The sequence below is a fragment of the Branchiostoma floridae genome, chromosome 9 (assembly GCF_000003815.2).
Source record: "Branchiostoma floridae strain S238N-H82 chromosome 9, Bfl_VNyyK, whole genome shotgun sequence".
NCBI lineage: Eukaryota > Metazoa > Chordata > Leptocardii > Amphioxiformes > Branchiostomatidae > Branchiostoma > Branchiostoma floridae.
The window spans coordinates 9,795,550-9,816,447 of NC_049987.1; the positions used below are offsets into that span (position 1 = coordinate 9,795,550).

The 20,898-nt window shown below is 38.4% G+C and overlaps 1 protein-coding gene across 7 annotated transcripts; it reads left to right on the forward strand.

Moving 5' to 3' along the window:
- Positions 1 to 1,329: 1,329 nt before the first annotated feature.
- Positions 1,330 to 14,445, forward strand: LOC118422596 (sialomucin core protein 24-like). Of its 7 annotated transcripts, none has more exons than XM_035830230.1 (10): positions 1,333 to 1,532; positions 1,877 to 1,954; positions 4,484 to 4,564; positions 5,277 to 5,321; positions 6,036 to 6,095; positions 6,700 to 6,726; positions 7,608 to 7,824; positions 12,121 to 12,184; positions 12,533 to 12,613; positions 13,333 to 14,445. In XM_035830230.1, the coding sequence occupies exons 1-10, from the start codon at positions 1,481 to 1,483 to the stop codon at positions 13,516 to 13,518; spliced, it is 891 nt and encodes a 296-aa protein (XP_035686123.1). In that variant the 5' UTR covers positions 1,333 to 1,480; the 3' UTR covers positions 13,519 to 14,445. The 7 variants fall into 7 exon arrangements, with proteins under 7 accessions (XP_035686126.1, XP_035686130.1, XP_035686123.1 ...); XM_035830231.1 differs by having other exon boundaries at positions 12,124 to 12,184; XM_035830233.1 differs by lacking the exon at positions 5,277 to 5,321 and having other exon boundaries at positions 1,330 to 1,532.
- The last annotated feature ends 6,453 nt before the right edge of the window (positions 14,446 to 20,898 follow it).

Below are 20,898 nucleotides of genomic sequence, written 5' to 3' on the forward strand. Positions count from 1 at the left end.
TAGTCTATTTCCATTGCCCTTTGTGATAATTTGTTGCAAAAAAAGTAGTTTTAAAAATTCAAGTTAGTGGATATAATATGGCGGAGCCTAACTCGTATCTTAGATGTGCATGACGTCATTTTATGACGTCATTATGACGTCATCGATGTTGCTATTGGCAATACAAGTCGTAATAAACATTATTATTCTGTTATCTGCACTTGTTGTTACATTTTTTGTTGTATAACTTGAAGTTGTCTGAGAATACCCTTTTTTCATGGGTCCGGCCAATATAATCAAATTGATGACGTCATAATTACGTCATCTTACGTCAACGTAACGTCAAACGTCAAACACTCGTCAGATATTATGTCGATATCACGTCCTGAAAATTTGGCGGCCCTACGGCACGTCGTTCAAGAGTTAGAGGACTTAGAAGTGGAGGGCCTCAAAAGCCCCCCCCCGGTCCAGGGATGACCAAAAAAGCCCGGTCTGAATAGGGTTAACACACAGATGCTGACCATATTGTGTATGATATTTCATCACGATTGTTTACAAAATGAATTTAATCAATTGTTAAGCATTTAACTATATATTAATGGTAAGTTCCGCCCTCTGCCGTACTTTATATTTACAGCATAAACTCTTCTCGTGCGACTCATTGGGCTCAACTGCCTTTCTCGTACAGTTAGAGTCAGCTCAGAGTCGTAAGGAGGCATTTAACGTTATAACAAGGTCAAGGATGTTACCTCCTTCGTTATCATCAATGGTCTTGGAAATGATAGATATGATGGGAATGGCCAAAAATTGCGACCCACTATCGACGTGATACATGTACGTACGCATTTCTTTTTGTATATTTTTTGGTCTGGTTTTGTGGCATACAGTATGAACAGATGGTCACTTGCAATTAGCAATGTTGGTATAACGTTAACCGTTACATGACTTCAAAAGTATCGTTTCATTCCTCAATGCATGTTGTGGCATTTATTTTTTTTTTAAATGCATCAAATTGTTTCTCAGTTGTAAAAATAACAATATCAGATGACAAATCAAATACCGTGTTTGATACCTTACTCTTGTTTAAACTTCTAGGACAACTCAAAAAGCTATGAATGGATCTTTGATTTTGAGTATGAAACCAAGGCCATTGGATGGCCTAGAGAAGAACATTTTCATTCCTCAGAGGACATCGGCTGTCAAAGGCAATGTACTGGTCAATGCATGTATCATTGGAACTGTAGCCCTCTACTGGAAATAGCCTCTTGCATATTTGTTACCTGTATAATAATTGTTTATCGATACAATGTTCATTTCTGGATTGTAAGTTGGACCAGTCCACCTGTTACATCCTGTCACATGACCCCAGCTTACACATGCGCACTGACGTCACCTCCACGACTGCAACTTTTCCTCATGACGAGATAGTGTCGGCTGTCCAAAATCCTCCGTTTTCCTCCCAAAACTTCCTCCTCCCGGCCGCCACAGCACCGCCAACAACATGTACTGGATACTGGGAGTGCTCCTGGTGGCTTCTTGTGCCCTAGGACAAGGTAAGGGTGTGGAATTCGCCTCAGTTTCTAGCGAACTGCGACCAGTCGTGTGTTTTTTCGAACAAGGTGCCGAAACAAGTCGTCTGACCGGCTGACTATTATTTTTAAAGTGTTTGCGTACAAGAAACCTTACAAGAAATTGTTATGTTGACTGTTGTATTTTGCACTCAAGAAGAAAAAATACAGTACTTGCCTTTGCTTGTGTTGCTAAATAAGGAACTCCGTATGAGTTCTGAACAATCATTTGTTGCAGAAGTGATTTTACAAGACTGCCTACGTGTTTGATATTAAGTTACACCTGTTTTTGCCTTTTCTTGTCGACATTCTTGTCTGTTTCTTTCCAGAATGTCCCACCTATGACAGCGATTGTAACCTCTGTCAGACAAACAACTGTACCTTCGTGAACTGCACAACGTCATCTGGTTAGTATTTATATACGCCATAAAATTATGCCATAAAATTTATCATATTAGATTATTGTTATACAAAAATACAGGACTGCCAGATTTAACATTAATACATTGTAAATACTGAGTGTTTTGAGGTGGTCTAAGGAACCTGATTTAATGCTATTGAAGGACTATTAATGCAACCCAACAGTTTTGCAGCATGTAATTCAGCTTTGTCAGCATGCCCACGCACAGGTTCAGTAACAATGTAATTTATGCCTCCTTTAACCTTTACATTGAATGATGGATTATGAGTCAGGATCATGTGTGGTATCACATGTTGGCCCTGAGAAATATAACGTAATATTATTGCATGAAAAATCTGGAGTAAATTTCAACAAATTATCCAAAAACAGATATATTTATAACGTCTGTTCATATTTTAAAGCATCTAGTATCAACAACTGACTAATTGTTTGACGCAATGTCTTTTAATAACTTAGAAACAAAAGCAGTAGCATGTAAGGATGTTGAATAATTTTGGAGTCGGGTTAATTATTGCATCAGCTGTTCTCCTTCGCACAGTACACAGAAGTGTATCTTACAAAGGAAATGTGTAGTTAACACACAGGGCTTTGTTTCTTTGCTCCAGTATCCTTGTTAAATTTTAACCGAGCAAATTGTCGTCATCCGTGTGGTAGTATAGGTGAGCCGTTCTTCAGTGAGGAGCGTCATTCCTAGCAACTCAACATTTCTGTGTGCTATTACAGGTAGTTAAACGTGACGGGCACTGCTGTAGATATTTCATAAGCAAACATATGGTACGTGCTAGACAACGATTTATGATCTCCTAGGAACCCTTATAAATTGAACCACTGATAGGGTTGGATGGAGAGAGTCATGTTCATCCGTGCAACCAGCATGATGATGAATTACAAGAAAGCAAATAAGTAACAAGCAGGCCCTACTAGTAAATGTATATTACTATAAGAAGCAGTAGGGGTTGTTATAAGTTTTGAGATGATCCCTGCAAATGGATTGCCTGTTTTAATCTTATGTTGGTTCTGGCCATTTGCCCATGCTCTGGTCAGCTCTGTTTATCAATGACCCCCATCGGTAAGGGTCAGTGTCATAAATACCACATCTTTGGTTCCCTTAACTTAATCTGCCTTTCAAGAAGATGGATCCATGTGAATAAATGGATCTCCTGACTGGCAGGGTTGAGTTTCAAGATAGAATGATTTCACACATTAGTGATCATTGAAGTTCAATGGTAGGTGCTGGCATCTGTTGTCACTCAGTTCAAGACACTCCACAAAATTCATGTACTGGAGGTCATTTTGAGAGTACAGTGGACTATTACTAGAGGTCATTCAACATTTATGGAATATGTCAATAGTATATATACAAACCTATGTTCCAATTGGCAAGAAATGAAATGGTTGATTGAAAGAACATTGTCTGTAGCAGCAGTTGACAATTTGCTGTTTCTGGCAATTATTGGCCTTGCCTGTAAATTCAATGGCCCCAAAGACTTATTCTCATGCTTCAAAGCACTCTGTATTGAACCCTATCGAATACTACTATAAATAGGCTTAGTGTAAAGGTTGCCATCTGTTTGGTGAAATTAGTGTAGGCCCATTTAAAAAATCTTATAGTCCGTTGTCATACCCAAGAAAAATTTCAGTACCCAGTTTCTAGAAATTTTTAGGAAAAGAAAGCTCCGAAAAGGAAATCAGGTAGCACTTTTTTTTGCTTTTCCCGTATGCTTGCCAGAAAAGCTTAGATCTTGCTCAAACAAGTAATGCAAATAGAACATGAGCAGTGCCTAAAATAACTTGTGATTGTTGGCTTGCCAGAAAACGTGTCATGCTTTTAATGTAAGTCTGACTCCTGGAACTGTATAGTTGATCTTTTGGCTTCTCTTAAGTTAGGTAAAACAGTGTGCATTTGTGTGGGTCATATTTCTGCAGTTACTGAGTAATATAAATCTTGAAATGTCTGGTAGTTTTATGTTCTCAGTGACTTCATACATATATATAGTGACATAAGTCATACCCACAATGTATATGTGTTTTATACGACTATTGTAAAAACCCTCAAGATTCTTTACCCTCCTTCAATTTAAACCAACTGCAAGTCCACATGAACATGTGTTAACCTACAGTATTGCTAAACATCTTGGCAAGCACTGAAACCTGATGTTGAGTAAGTTCCTCTTTTAGTTTCCTTGTTCCTGTGTCAATGTTTGTGTTACTCCACACACAGTTAAGTGTTTGTTGGCATTCCAAGTCAATGACATTAATTATATTCAGTGAAGATTTCAATGAAACTTGTTACTCCAAACCATAAGCTAGCTTATTGCAATGGGGATTTTTAAATAAGGCATTCATTTTAAGAAACTTTGGAGGAATATACCAAATTATTTGAATGGTCATACTTTAAATTACTGACAATCTTGCAAATGAAATTCTTGTAATGAACAGTAAATCCTAGTTTATATATTATATTATAGTATCTTTCTTGTATAATACAGGTACTGATGTGATTTTCTTGTTTTAGATGCAGAAGTGTACAACTGCACAGCTACTGGAGATGAGAGTTCCGCATGCCTAAACCCAGTCACTATCACTGAGTGTTCAGGTAGGGAAGTCCTTACACAGTTTGTACCATCCTTATACATTTAAACTTTATTAAAGCATACAGGAAATATGGTGGAACAGTATTAAGATCTCATTATTGTATAGCCATAAAAGTATTTTTTTTTTATTTCTTTGAAGAGAACAGGACTTTGATCAAGTCTTGCTGAAAATCCACTTGGGAGGTAGTACAAAATGTACCTGGCATGTCCTACAAATTCATTCATCACCAGTACTACATATAGTAGTTAGCCTACTACTAGTAGGAGAAGGACACTGCAGCCTTTCACTCCTTCCCTTAGGCAAGACTGGATTAAATTCTCCTTGATTACAAAACATGAGGTAACTGGTAAGGCTAAAGTTCTTATGCAGGATATCCCTAGAAATTCCTGGTACAAAAGTACTGTACTTGGTCAACAGTGGATTACAGGAGATCTCAGAAGCATGCCTGCGACTTGCCAGACAGTTTATTTTTGAGCTGCCCTTTCCTGTTGTGCATGGCATCAAATTTTGTATCTTAATGACTATTGTGAAAGCATGGCCTGCAGAAAAAGTGTTGATTTTCAGCCTTGTACCGTATTGCAAAATGGGTTAGGAAACAGAGTAAGTCCATTATAATAACTTGAATGATCCTTCCTTTCCTTATGTTTGCATGGGCATGCCCCCCTCCCCCTTGCTGCGGTGTAATCCTTGGTGATGGCTCACTTTGGGTGTAGCTGTGACAGATGCTCCAGACACAACTGCTGCTCCAACTACTCAAGGTAAAGGCATGACTTACCTGTTGTGTACACTTCTAAAGGGGTTGTGAACTGCCTAGTAGACATGTATATTTGGACAATATCCTGATATTTGTATTGTTGCATGTGCAAGTCATGTTCACCAATGATTTGAATTACTGTAGAAATATCTTGCCTGTGGTATGAAATGCATGATCGTAAAGGGCTGTCTTGTCAAATGTCTTATTGAGTATTGCATGTTTCTTATTAACCTTATTGCCCAATGATGTTTGTCTTGTTATGTTACAATGTCTGTATTCTCTTCCTGTAGACAACAAGGCTCACTGACATAAGATAGTTTGCTACAAAGATTGGCATGGGCTATGGAATGATAGATGGTACATGTACATAGCTTGGTAGACATGAAAAGGCAACCCTTCAATGTTGCGATTGATGCTGTAACTGTCATGTGATAGTCACACCAGTCACATTTGCCAGCCATGTTTGCTTATAGAAAAAAAACTAACCACTATCTAAGTATATGAATCTCTTATACATGTTTTTTTGGCCTGTACATTTAGGCAACATTTGAACTGCCAGCAGGAAAGGCCAAGTTCTGCTTAGTCCTTGTGTACATGTAAAATGTAGTATATCTACCTTATGTCAGTGGGTGACTAGACCATCTAACTAATGTGGTTCTTCTTCTTGTGTAATGGAACTGTGGTGTGTAACACTCGGTGATGGTTTGCTCTTGTGTAGCTCCAACAACGACTCCCAATGCTACAACAGTGCAGACCACCCTTCCTCCCTCTACTCAAGGTAAAGGCACCTCCTCGTCTGTTTGTGGCACTTCTCCATGGAAATCCAGAGGGGGTGGCAGATGGGTGTGTTGGGCTGGGGTGTGTGTGTGTGTGTGTGTGAGCATGTCTAGTTGGCATAAGACAGCATACATTTTTCCTTATTCACAAAATTTGATGTCGCTATATCCCGTACCAGGATTTGAAAATTCCAGGAGGTTTCTTAAAAAGATGAGGAAGCTTATCTCTGTGTTGTATTACTGTTGCTAGACCATTTTGATGCCAAACGGCTCAAATACTAGTATGTGTCATGTACAGATTGTTTGCATATGTAGCCATTGTGTCTGTTGTAGCCTGAGTACCATTCCTTGTAGTGGCCATTGGCTCAATACTTTCACTTGCTAAAGTATTGACCCAGCAGTCACTATAGAGGATGGTACTCAGGCTATATCTGTAGTGCATGCATTCATGAGATATTCTTTTCAGTTTGAAGAAAATTACAAAATATCTTTCATACACATGTAATTTATGAGAGATGAAAAGTAAGAAAGTTGTGGAATTTTGGTTACCATTAAAAATCAGAAAATTGAGTAGGATTTTCTGTATTTTGGTTAATCTACCTCTAGGGCCTGCCAAGCAAGGGCTAATGCAAGGTATACAATATGAACAAGATGTAACTGAATATTCCAACTGTTTACTTCACAAACTTGCTGATATATCAAAATAATTGCTTGGACAAGGGTCCTGCCTGTTTTGCCTTTCTTTGTTCATATCTTGATTTAACTGTTCTCTATAATGTGTTGAAGATTAACAAATAGCACCTGTTGACATATTAACTTACTGGGCTGTATTCAATACTCGGTGTTAGCAATAAATTAATACAATTGTTTTTCAAGGTAGCCATTCCTATCAATGTTGGTAACAGATAACTAAATTTGGTTTCATAATGTTACCTTTGATGTTTCTGGTACAGTTTGAACCTCCTCCCAAGCTGCTAACAAACATAAGGGGTTATTTGAAAGTTGTCATTTATTTGTTGTTTTCTTGTTGGGTTGAAAACCTGCCACTCAGTTGTTTGTATATTACTGTTCAGTCTAGGTCTGAAGTTGGTGATGTCTTGCATATATCCTCGTTTTAATCTAGTATGGGCTGGCAAACTTAATAGGCATGGTCTAAAATGCTTGTTAGTGAAATTTCCAGCAGCAAAAAAAAGCTAATGCTGCAGTCATGGCCACACTGCCACACCCCTCAGGTATCAAAGCTTGGCTTTTGGGTGTTACAGTTTGTATGTATTTGATTTATCAGTGTGCATGGGGAGGGTATGGGCAGACAGTCAATGCCATCAATAAAAGGATATAACTGTTTTCTGATAAAAAGGACGTTTTTGTGCCTACTTTGGAAGTAGTCTACAAGCGTCTTTATCAGAACTTAACTGCCTGAAACCCTCCTCAAGGTTTCATATTGATATGTGCCATAAATGTGTGTTTGTAGCCTGTCGTAGCACCGTAATGTAAATATGTGTTTCATATTTCAGCCAATTCTACAACCAAGCCTACCACGCCCAAACCGACCACACAGCCAGCGAAAACATCCCCAGGGCCGTCGGCTGGCCCAACAAACAGCCCACAGAAAGGAGGGTTTGATGCTGCGAGCTTCATCGGAGGTATCGTCCTCTGCGGCGGGCTGATAGCGCTAATCTTCTTCGGCTGCAAGTTTTGGAAGTCCCGCTCCTCTCCAAACTACCACACGTTGTAAGTAGAATGACAGTCTCCACGACAAGTGCCTACATTACTGGTTGGGGATATCGTACTCTTGCTGGTTGTTGCTTCCATTCCACTAGATCGTAACCACACTGTGTGACCTAAATTGAATTTGTGCAGCCCTTGAATTCATAATTTCAATATCATGCAAGTTTGACTGAAAAGGCAACAAAGCATAACAGGATGAATATTTGTTGAATGCTCTGGTGGTGGCAGTGAGGTTGCAGTCTAAGTGGAATGGGGGTATTACCCAACTTTGGCTCAAAAAAGGGGAAATCAAAATAGAGGAAAGTAGATGTTTAACTTAAGGAAGCAAACTGAAAAATCCAACATGTTTTTGATTGGTTTTAGCAGTAACACACTTATTGAAGGGGGTGCAAGTTAAAGCACATTTTGCTACATAAAAGGACTTTCTTCTACACATGGTTTTAAAATCTTCATTAAAAAAAATGGAAATCTTCATCACATGATGCTGTCTGCCTACTAGTATCTCTCCTAAAATCATTGCAGTCGTATTTGTCTTATTATCATTGTTACACAAATGAAAGCAGTAACAACAGCATGCAAAAAGCAGTGTTTAGGGGCACTTGCTAGCAGAACTTTTCATTTATACAGTATCAGAGCTGGGGTTTGCTATATGAGATACAATGTAGTAAGATAATTCATCTGTAGTAAGGCAACAATTCCCAACAATACCAAAGCTTCAGCAGAATTTACAAAGAACTTTGATACTGGCAGAGTAAGGACAGGTTTTCAACTAACACGTATAACAACAAAACTATTTAGTGCTTGCCATGGAAGTGAAATGCAGAGAGACATTCCTTGCACAAGGACAGTTGTTTCTTAAGTGGTCCTTTCCTGTAAGACATTTTGTCAAGGTAATATTTACTAAGGGGAAACTAGTGGGAAGGAAGGATACCTTTGTTATAAAATGTTTACTGTAGCACAAAAGCGTTATTTAGGATGCTTAAAAGGAATAACTTTGAATGAGATTCAATACTCAAATAGACAACATGCTTCCCTCCTTTTCTTCTTGGCATACTACTGTTAGTTGATCAGAGATTTTGAATGTCATCTGCATATTACCAGTAACCTCTAAGTCCAACAGACTTTCCATTGTGTTTTCTGTGAACAATGCATATCATATTGTGATTTTGTAGATATAATTGTTTCATTTGCTGCCTTACACTTACAAATACAAATTCTACTGACAATCATATGAGAAAGTTCTCTTTTTGTGCGTTACTTGATGTTTTTGTCCAAGAATGATACACGGGCATAGTCCATAATATGGCTAACTTTCATCGTGACTATTCGTCATAACTGGAAGTATGGTGTTGGTTTTGTAGATGTATTGTACATAGAGTTAGAAGAGTATATTTTGCTGTAAGTAATTTCTGCATATAAATGTTTGCTGGCATCGTTATAAGATTAAAATGTGATTTCAGTTTATCTAAATTTGCAATATGCTGTTGTTGATGGAGTTGTACCCAAAGTTTTCAAAGCAGCTATACGTATAATGTAGTTGATGGAGCCTTCAATTCTCAAATTTAAGAAATTTTCAACTTTTGCAATATAGTATGCCGAGTTTGTCACAAAGATTGTCAATGCAGAACTTCTTCTAGCTTCCTAAAAATTGTTTCCCTTTTCAGAAATTTTGAAATTCCATAAAATATATATCAGGATGTAAGAATTGTTGTCTTAAAAAAATCAATATCTGTAATGTTAAAATCTGTACGGATCTGCATGCCAGTGATTAAATGTTGATAATGAATATCCAATTTTGTGGTCTCTTTCTTTTAAACTTGTTTTTCCTTATGGAGTAGGTTACTTTCATACCAGGTTAGTTTGATTTGAGTAGTCACATATTTACCAGTAGTGAAATATCAAACAAAACAAAACAGGTATTCAGTAGTGAAATATTGCAAATGAAATTGGTGACAACACCCAAGAAAGTTTTACCTAATTACGATTTGATTTGAATACTTTTTCTCTAAGTTTTCTGTCTTTATATCCCACTGAAACCCTTCCTTCTTCTGTTTTACCTAGGCCCACATAGGACTCGTTGCGGCCTCTCCCTCTTTCCTGACTTTTCTGAACAAACTGTGGTAATACAAACCCTTGAATTATTCTGTTCTACATAATTATGCATGCTTTTCTTTCTTTCCATTTGCTTGCACATTTTTTTTTGTTTCAGCTTGTTTTCACCTGCGTTTAACATGCCTTAGTTGTATAATACAAAATATCCATCGAATACGAAATCAACAAATGTATCCATAATAAATGTTGCTGCACATATTTGTGTGAGTACTAGTACACCATATTTGCCGAAATATGTAAAAGTGGAATAGTTTGAAGAACTGAAATGTAATCATGTCAAATGTGCAGACAATCAGAGTTTCTATTAACCTTATGGCTGAAAGAAAGGGAATAGCATGTAGGTTTTCCCTTTATGGCTTAGCATGGTTTCCCTTTGGTCTAGTCGTTACATGTATTCACTGGTGCTTGACATGAAGTGAATTACACTCTTAATTAGTTATTGATTCTGAAGAGCACCATGAAGCAATACCAGCATGCTGGATAATGTCATTAACTTCAGAGGTCTTTGGTTCATATGAGCTTTGAATGGACACAATTAAGTTACTATGTTTAGCGCTTTAGATGTCCAAATGTGTTAGTGACTTCTGATTGAGCATCTGACATTGGAATGTTGTCTTGTATTGTTATGCTGCACTTAAACTTTTAACTTAAAAGTATTTTATTTAGTTTGGAAAAGTTAGAATATTTGTAATAAATGTATGCAATATTATATCGTTTTGTTATTGTTAAACCTATATCAGTGAAAAGCTGCACTTGTAGAGTTAGAAGTAGCTTTAACTACATGATCATTTTTTTTCTACAGAAATTGAATGAAAGCAATACACATAGTACTGTTAACCTGTCCCTTGCCATTAATGTTATGTGTTAGCTTATTAAATGGTCTGAAATGTTATCTTAGACTGAGGAAGAATATTTTGATCCCATACATACTGTTTACATTTAGGTGTTCTTGTGTGTGTATACTATAAAGTATCTGGAGGCATATTGTATAAAGCATTGATAGTAAGTCTATTCATGGCATGTCCTGTATTTGTCGTATGGATTTTCCCTGTGCCTTCCTGTTGTATGCCAAATAAATGCTGCTTGACACACAGATGGCTGTCTTGAATGCAAGTCTCTGTATGAAGCATGATAATCGACTGAAAAATAGCAGTGCACACGTACACTTTGTTAACAGCAATCGGACCTTGCATGGGAATGGACTGGCCTTCAGAGCATGCTGTCTTCAACAAGAAACAAGTGGACTTAACAAATAAACATACATTGTCCAATATAACAGACATGTTCTTTTAATGAAACATCGTATACAATTCACTGTATGGTGTCATGAGAAAGGAGGGAAGCATACCTTGAGTGATAAATCTAAAATCATCATGATTCAACTGTTTTTCCCCATTACAGTTGCATTTCACTTTGAAGTTCAAGACATACTAAACTCAAATAAGTTGAAACAACAAGTTTTTGGTTATACTTTTTGCCACATTATCAAGCTTTTGTACTGTTGGGAATGGTGTCACAAGGAAAATGCAGCAGCTTTTGGAATAATTTGCTTATTTGTTGAAGAAAATTGACATACATGTAGTACATGTAGATTAAAGTACCAAAGTTGCATGTATTCATTGAAACTGGAATTTTCTGAAATTTCCTCCTATTGTGTTGGGATATTGATAACCTAAATGGCCCTAATTTGTACTTAATGTTGCAATTTAGAAAGCAGTTGGGATCTATAATATAGCATGTACATGCTGTATCTTTCTTCTCATTTTCATCAATTCTGGTATCATCTTGCTGTCCCTCCTACCTCATGACTAAATACATGTATTTCATTGAAAAGCTCTTTACAAAGATATTGCCAATGCATTGCTAAGAAATCAATTGAAATTAATAATTCAAGTATTGGTCATAATAACAAGAACTCTGCTAAGCCCCGCTATATTAGACCAATCCTATAGCCTGGCCTGACCCATATTGTCAAAAGGTAGAAAAGTACATGTAGAACTGCAAAATACTAAAGAAAAACGCATATGTTTGAAGGAAATTCAGTCTTCTTTTATTGGTTGAATTGTTAATTGCAATGGGCATCATGGGTTGAATTTCTAACAGTGATGTACACCCAGGATTGGTCTATAACGTGCAGTGGTCAGAAGTCACATGATGTGTCAGTTCTTGCCCAACTTCTTCACACAGCAGCTCAGTGTCATTCGGTCGGAAAGAAGCCAGGAGGAAACACACCTCAAAACCACCTTCAAAGGTAAGAGCACAATGTTTGTCTTAAGAATGGACCATGAAGGAGATACAATGATACAGCAAATATGAATGTGGGAAATGAAACATTATTACAGTAATTGAGATTATCCTCGTCAAGGCATATGCATTTGTTTGACAGTATACACTTGACATAAACTTGGAATTTAGTCATACAACAAATTAGCAATTTGGAGTACTGCAAAAACAAGTGTCCTTGATTATAGTGAGGCAAGTAGAAGTGAATGTCACATTTTGGAATCAATGTTTTGGAGACAGTGCATAAGACACAGTACAATGCACTGTTGTACTTATCATATTGATTTGACATGTAATCTGTACATGTTTCTGACAGCTGTCAATAAGAGCAGATGACGTGATAGAAGCAGAAGACACATTCACAGACAGCCTGGACCACCAGGTGGGCGTGCTCAGGGTAAGGGACACAGCCTTCTACTTTCCCTTGTTTTAAAAAATCTACTTAACTTTTTCAACCTACAATGCTGGTAGAAAATGTAGCTTCAGCACAAATTTGCTTATATTATGAATGTAATTCCTATTAGTAAGTTTCTACTTATAGCCCAGCATAAACACACAATCATATATCTATCTTGTATGGTAGCTGCAGAAATGTCTTTTCTTTGTTTCTTTATACTGAGTACCCGGTCAAGTGCCTCGTGGCCTATTTAAGACATTAGGGCTGAAGTGCAAGCTGCATATTCAAACAGATTTATTTGTTACACTCACACATGGATGAACCTAAAGTTTTTTTATGAGTGTGGTGGGTTCTTTAACAAGGTGTGTCTCCTCAAACATGTAGCTTGGTACCCAGCCGTATTATAGCTCAGAGTCTCTTTCTGCAAATATGGAGAAGACATAAGAGGCTCGGAAGCTATTATATGGCTGCATACCAGGCTATGAAACATGAGGCTTCCATTTAACGCCCTATCTGAGGAACGTCCTTAAAAATATGCAGATCTGTGTACACATTTTCATTGAGTCGAGTAAAGAATTGATGTAATGTGCCTTTCCCAACGGCAAAACACCAGAACCTGTTAGGGATTGGAACTCATAGACTTTGAGAACAGGATATCTCATAATGGAGGTAGGAAAAAACTGTTACTAATTGCTAACCTCTGTATCTTCCACATACAGATATATGACGATGAGGAGGACCAAGATCACATCAGGTCTGGACTCCCGGAGTCAGACAGGGACAGAGGAAGGAAAGTTAGCGCTGAGAGAGAACGAGGGACCATCCCCAAAGACTTCATTGTGAGGGAGTTTCATGATGCACCAAGCGATGAGGAACCTAGTGATGATGAGATGCTAGCTTATTGAGGCAAAAGCAATAGACTATTATACACTGTAGCATGTACCAAAGCTGCGCACTTCAATGCAAACCCCAAAATAAAATGGGTTCAAGACCAAGAAAAGATTGAAATTTGATTTTCGGGCATTGCTGCGTTGTATATCCAATATATAGTGCCTGTATTCTTAGCAACGTCCTAATGAATTGTGCAAAGATCAGGAGGGGAAAGATCTGTCCAACAGATGACTCTGTTTAAGACAGGGATGTGCAGTAAAATGCTTAAGTATAAAATCTTGAAGTTGATATTCTGTATTCAAGGTTAAATGAGATGCTCATTGCAATTGACCAATTACATGCAAAGTTTGGCTTTAAGTTCATAGGCTCAAGTCATCGAGCTTGCCTTTGTTGATCTTTAGAACTTTTTTATATGGAGGTGTTTGTATTTTCTATAATGCCATACTGTCACTTAGTATAAGCCTTCTTGACAAAAAGTGCAATTCATTTTGTTTGCCTGTGGTATCACTTTACATTTTCATTTCATTCACAGGTAATATGCCACATCTTTGTTATGTTTACAAATGTCAACATTTACTTTGTATTGAAGTGGTACGTACACATGCATCTCTGAAAACTGTACTTTGCAATACTGAAGAAAGTTAAACATTGATGTTTCTATATGTGGTGTCTATAGACATTGGTGATGGGTTGGTGATGCACAAAATACATGAAGATGAACTCTGCAGTCTGCTGGACAATTCAAGCTTGTCATTAGAGTTTGTCAACAAGATAGAGACAATTTCATAACAGTGGTTCAGTCGTGTATTGTTGACATTTACAAAAAGTGCCAGCATTGAATTCAAATATTACCCTTTTGATGGCATAATGCTGAGAATTTTGTTCATATAGAAGGCAAGGTTGTTACTGTGGCTGCATAACAGTCAAAGTTATTTTTGTAACCCATAAAAGAAAGACCAAAGAAGCTTGCCTTAACTGTGAGGTTTTGTATATAGTTTATGTTGCACGGTGCAGTGGTAGCAAGCATTGTAGGAGCAATCAGAAACTGTCAAGAAAGCTAGGCCGAAAAACATAAAATTTGTTGACTCAGTGCTCTTCACCTGCATTTAAAGGCCACACCAATTTAATTTCTTGGTTCACGGATTCGCTCGCTCCTATTTTTTGGAAAAAAAAAATAAAAATAAAAATTACCACTCAGCAAATTTTCACCATTCACCATTTTTCTGGTGTAGCAAATTGGCCTTTATATTGTAAGCTCCTTAAAGTGTGGGTACAGGTGCTGTTACTGTACAATAATAGTGTTTTTGTACTTTTTTCAAGCTGAAAACTTTTTTTCTTTATGTTTTGGATTAGCCGTTACCTTTACCCCAACCATTTTACAATTTTTATTTTTATTTCGCCCTCTCGCTCCATATTTTTTATGAAAAAATCCGTGAACCAAGAAATTAAATTGGTGTGTCATTAGTTATTACCTTTAAGAGGTTGATAGTTGACTACAAAAGACAGTGACTTAGTTTAAAGTTTGTACATTTCTTACCAGGGTATTTCTGTAAAGATCTTCTTGCACAACATGATTGAAATTCAGATTTAGAAATATAGACAGTTACTGGTAATATTGTTAATTATTATTAAGTACATGTACAATTTGCCAAATGTTTCAAAGAAAAGATATTTCAGTAGCATCTTTGCTTAAGGACTTATCTTCTAAGTACTGTATGATGAACGTGTAATGATTTTCAAGGAAGTGCCATCTATCACATTCTAATGGTACTGCATGTGCCAGTCGGTATTGCAGTATACAGTTTATGCAGTATTTGTTATACAACTTTTGTTTTGAATTTCACTTAGTTTAGAAGGTGGAGGTGTGAGATTGATTGAAGACGACTTTTATGTGTATTCGGACAATTAATCCAAAGTGCTTACTGCAATATGATTTTGAATTGAATTAGGTATTTTGATGATACAGTACATTGCACTAACAGTAATTTGTAAGGATCACTTGGCTTATGAAAAAAATGAGTGATCTGGAAGTATATGCTCAATTGCCAAACAATGTTATATGAGGACTATGATTTGCATATTATGACAAGAATTGAATAGAATGCTTTTTTCATGTTGAAAGGTCAAATCACAATTAAAATGCATACGTTTGTTGGAGTGGGTTGAATGCTCCCTTATTAAAGGTATACTTTACTTATATAATTTGCCCGTCAGCCGTATTATTTATTTGGGCTAGTGGCATTACTGAAACAGATGAGTAGCTTTTCAGCACAACGGACAGACCCAACAAAGGCATTAGCATAGCCTATGTTGGATGTATATACATTTATATGCCCTCCAACAATATGATAGATCGGGCCCTGTTTTGTGCTGCAAGAATATCCATGATGTTTCAACATGCACACAAAATTCTATACACATCGTCAATACACATTGCAAATTATTAGGATGTTCACCTGCCACAACTTTGAGGGGCACTACCTATAATGATAGTGCATAATGCATTCACTCTCAGCCTGGCATAGTTATATCTAACCGCAAGGATACATAGCTATTCCTGATGGCAATCCAATGATGTGGTTATGACAGATAAATGCTGTTGGCCGTGGACCATTTGTTTTGATAAATTGTAGAAGTGTTAACTAATTTGACCTTTGAAAAGAGATCATCGAAGGTCTGTAAAGAGACGGAGTGTAACCAAGGAGGTTTTGTCATGTGTAACTAAGTGAAACTAGGCGTAAATATGGTATCACATTACACTTTAACAAAAGCCTATCACAATATGATAACATGGGGAGTGCGACGGACGTCTGTTAGGCGCTGCCAGGTCTAGCAAAGCTGTCAAGTGATCAAAGGAGTGCGGGAAAGGCCCTCTGGAGGTATGTGATACACAAGCCAACTTTCTTTGTTTATTGGATATCGATGTAAGATGGCTAGAATGTAAAGAAGAATGTTTAACACGTACGGTGTCATGTAAGCAGCATTATCTAATTAGTGTAACTTCTCCCAGGCCCATTTTGATAAGGGATAATTATACATACTCGAGTAGTCTCTACCAGACTGACTAGGCTATTATAGGGAGAAAAATTTGCCAGGGGAGTTTTGCTACCAGACGAGTTGGTCAGTCGGAGGGGAAACATAAACCTAAGCTTGGACTGACTCCCCTCGCTAACTACCCGATTTTTTTTACCGAATTCTACAATCCCCGCACCCGCGTAGGAAGGCCTGGTGGAGGCTAAATTATACACAAGTCCGCATAGGAGGAAAGCTCCTGGCGACTGAACGTTTGGGGTTCAGACTGCTTAGTTAATCCTTCTTCTCACAATCGTTTGGACAGATCCTACAACCAAGTCTACACGGTTGACTTCCCCTTGTCAATTTTTTTCACTATCTTGAATAATTCCACTATCTTAAGCTTTAACAGCATCTTTTATATAAATGTGGCTTATACGTGAATTTTCAGAAAATCCAAGAGGCAAAAATTCGATCTCTCAAGTATGTTAACCTTGATGTTGGCTACTTAATGACTTAATTCTACTTCTTGTTTTACTTCCTTCTAACTTACCCTTTCAAGCCAACCCGTCCGTCACTTAATCGTAAGAACTAAGTTGCAAAGAAAGATAGGGAATAAGTACAGGCATGGCAGGGGGGATGGCTCCCTCTATTAACATCGGTAGTACGTGTTTCTTTCTTCAAAGAAAACATTTGCTGACTTAAAAACAACATTAAATTACCAGTAATATTTAAAACAATATTTGTAATATTTAAAACAACAAAATTTCAAGTCATGTCCAATTTAAACTGAAAATGGGAAATAAAATTATTTGCACCACCCGCTCTTTCAAGTTAAACGGTCCGCAGACGATAATATAATAACACCACGATCCGCCACATAACCCCAGTAGCGGTCATGGCACTGGAGTACCAAAATGCTACCTTTCTTCGGGGAAGACGTGTCTGAGTTCATAGTAAACGAGATTCTCAAGAGCTGTGGAGCACAGGGATCCCGGAATCCCTCAAAAAAGCCGGCAGGGATTTACCGCCTGATACGAACGAACTCGACAAATTGGAGAATGGGCGAGTGGAGAAATACGAGCGTACAACAGTTTGTAACATAATGAATCGACTTTGAACTGAAAAACATTTCACGTACACGTTTTATGTTGTTCAACTTCACTGTTCAAATTTATTCAATGTATTGAATAAAAGACGTATGTTTTATAAAGGACTTTGTCGCTTAAAATGTGTCAGTTTGGTTAGGCTATATGATAATAGGGTTAATGACCCGCCTGTTCCTCGGTATATATGGTGTCATAACGCCTGGTCCTTTGCTATAACCACCTCATAAAACCTCATATTCGGTGGTTATAGCAAAGGACCAGGTGTTATGACACCATATATACCTCGGGGCGGGTCATTAACCCTTAATTGTTTACCGTGAGGTTTGACTTCTTCTTTGGAGGCAGTGGATAATGATCCACCGAACCGATCGTGAGATCATACCGGCTCCTACAGCTGAGATAAATCCAACGGACAATTAAAAAACCACCCATCAGGAGGTGACCCTCCTTTCCCGGAGGTGATAACCCTTCTTCCAAGTTAGAAGCCGTTAAAGAAAAGCCAAGATGTTTAAGCCGCACAGCTACCATAGGCTACAGACATCTAAAGGAATCTGGGCTAAAAAATTATCTGGCCCGCAAAGCGTTGTTTTAGGTGGACCATAAATTCCCATTAATAAACCATAACTGATATGAAAAGGAATTTCGATGAAAGCTTGTGTATTACTGGCATGATCATGCACGAACGTTTCGTGACCCGATCGATCCTCGGACGTTTACGTTTATTTGTACTGAGTGCTCCGGTCAGGCTCCGGGTATTGAAAACGACCTCTAGCGGATAGCGGCTAGGTGCATTTTGAAATGTGATAGAAATCGTTGCGTCGGCTAGATTTGGGTGAAAATTTTTTTATTGTCTAACAAACGTGTGTGCTTACAATAGAAAGCAAAACATCTCCAAATAGACTGTGTTTTAATTGGATTTGCGGACATAGAAGTTGTGTGTTAAAGCATTGAATTCAATGGGGCGATCTAATTGTGTAATGAGACCTTAGCGGTTTCGCCAAGGGGAAACTTCATTCAGCCATATCACACATGTGACAACGAAGGGCTCCAAACGACTACACTTTCTCCGCTTACTGGCCAAGGGCGGCATGCTCCCTAATGACCTGTTAACTGTCTACACTACCCTAGTGAGGCCAGTGTTGGAATGTGCCCACGTTGTCTTCGTTGGATGTACTGAGTCTCAGAGGAACACACTCGAACGCGTACAGAAACGAGCTCTGCGTATCATCTACGGACACAGCAGCAACCCAGCGTCGGTAACTCCCGTGCCCACCCTGCAGTCCAGACGAGAAAACGCTGCAAGATCGTTATACACACAGATGCTGGCCAGTGACCATCCTTAGCACTTTATGGTCCCTGACGACAGGGGGGTTGCGACAGGACGAACACTGCGTAACTCCAGTCACCGAACACTACCTAAATGCAGGACCGAAAGACTCTGACGATCTTTCTTACACCAAGCCACAGTGCTTCACAACAACTCGTTTTAATCTAATCTTACAGACAGTTTGAAATGTTCACAAACTGCAATTTCTAATTCTTTTGAAAATGAATGACTACACGTGTTTGTATTTTATATGTACGAAGTTTTAAGCATGTTTCAGATGTCAATTTCTCTCCTCCGTTATGATTTTTAACACATCGTTTTTAAACACTGTAAATTAGCGACTTATTCAGAACATGTCTGCTACGCTAATAAAATTCTTTGATTTGATTGATTTGATTTCGAGCCTTGTAGAAAAGTAAGGAAGTAATTTTGAGTACTCAAATTGCTTTCTGCCTACTCGTTACGGGTTTCACTATGAACTTCAAGTGACAAAAGTAACGCACATTTTGTGGAATATTCTGAAAGTTCCACCGTATGGGGTCACTTTGCGGTTACCGAAGGGTTCGCCTAGCAGTTACCCCCGGCGCAGCTTCACTCGCTTTCGAGCCTTGTAGAAAAGTAAGGAAGTAATTTTTAGCACTCAAATTGCTTTCTGCCTTCTCGACACGGGTTTTACTATGACATTCAAGTGATAAAAGTAACGCACATTTTGTTGAAGATTCTGGAGGTTCGATCGTATGGGGTCATTTTGCGGTTACCGAAGGGTTCGCCAAGCGGTTACCCCCGGCGCAGCTTCACTCGCTTTCGAGCCTTGTAGAAAAGTAAGGAAGTAATTTTTAGCACTCAAATTGCTTTCTGCCTTCTCGACACGGGTTTTACTATGACATTCAAGTGATAAAAGTAACGCACATTTTGTTGAAGATTCTGGAGGTTCGATCGTATGGGGTCACTTTGCGGTTACCGAAGGGTTCGCCTAGCGGTTACCCCCGGCGCAGCTTCACTCGCTTTCGAGCCTTGTAGAAAAGTAAGGAAGTAATTTTTAGCACTCAAATTGCTTTCTGCCTTCTCGACACGGGTTTTACTATGACATTCAAGTGATAAAAGTAACGCACATTTTGTGGAATATTCTGAAAGTTCCACCGTATGGGGTCACTTTGCGGTTACCGAAGGGTTCGCCAAGCGGTTACCCCCGGCGCAGCTTCATTCGCTTTCGAGCCTTGTAGAAAAGTAAGGAAGTAATTTTTAGCACTCAAATTGCTTTCTGCCTTCTCGACACGGGTTTTACTATGACATTCAAGTGATAAAAGTAACGCACATTTTGTTGAAGATTCTGGAGGTTCGATCGTATGGGGTCACTTTGCGGTTACCGAAGGGTTCGCCAAGCGGTTACCCCCGGCGCAGCTTTACTCGCTTTCGAGCCTTGTAGAAAAGTAAGGAAGTAATTTTTAGCACTCAAATTGCTTTCTGCCTTCTCGACACGGGTTTTACTATGACATTCAAGTGATAAAAGTAACGCACATTTTGTTGAAGATTCTGGAGGTTCGATCGTATGGGGTCACTTTGCGGTTACCGAAGGGTTCGCCTAGCGGTTACCCCCGGCGCAGCTTCACTCGCTTTCGAGCCTTGTAGAAAAGTAAGGAAGTAATTTTTAGCACTCAAATTGCTTTCTGCCTTCTCGACACGGGTTTTACTATGACATTCAAGTGATAAAAGTAACGCACATTTTGTTGAAGATTCTGAAAGTTCCACCGTATGGGGTCACTTTGTGGTTACCGAAGGGTTCGCCAAGCGGTTACCCCCGGCGCAGCTTTACTCGCTTTCGAGCCTTGTAGAAAAGTAAGGAAGTAATTTTTAGCACTCAAATTGCTTTCTGCCTTCTCGACACGGGTTTTACTATGACATTCAAGTGATAAAAGTAACGCACATTTTGTTGAAGATTCTGGAGG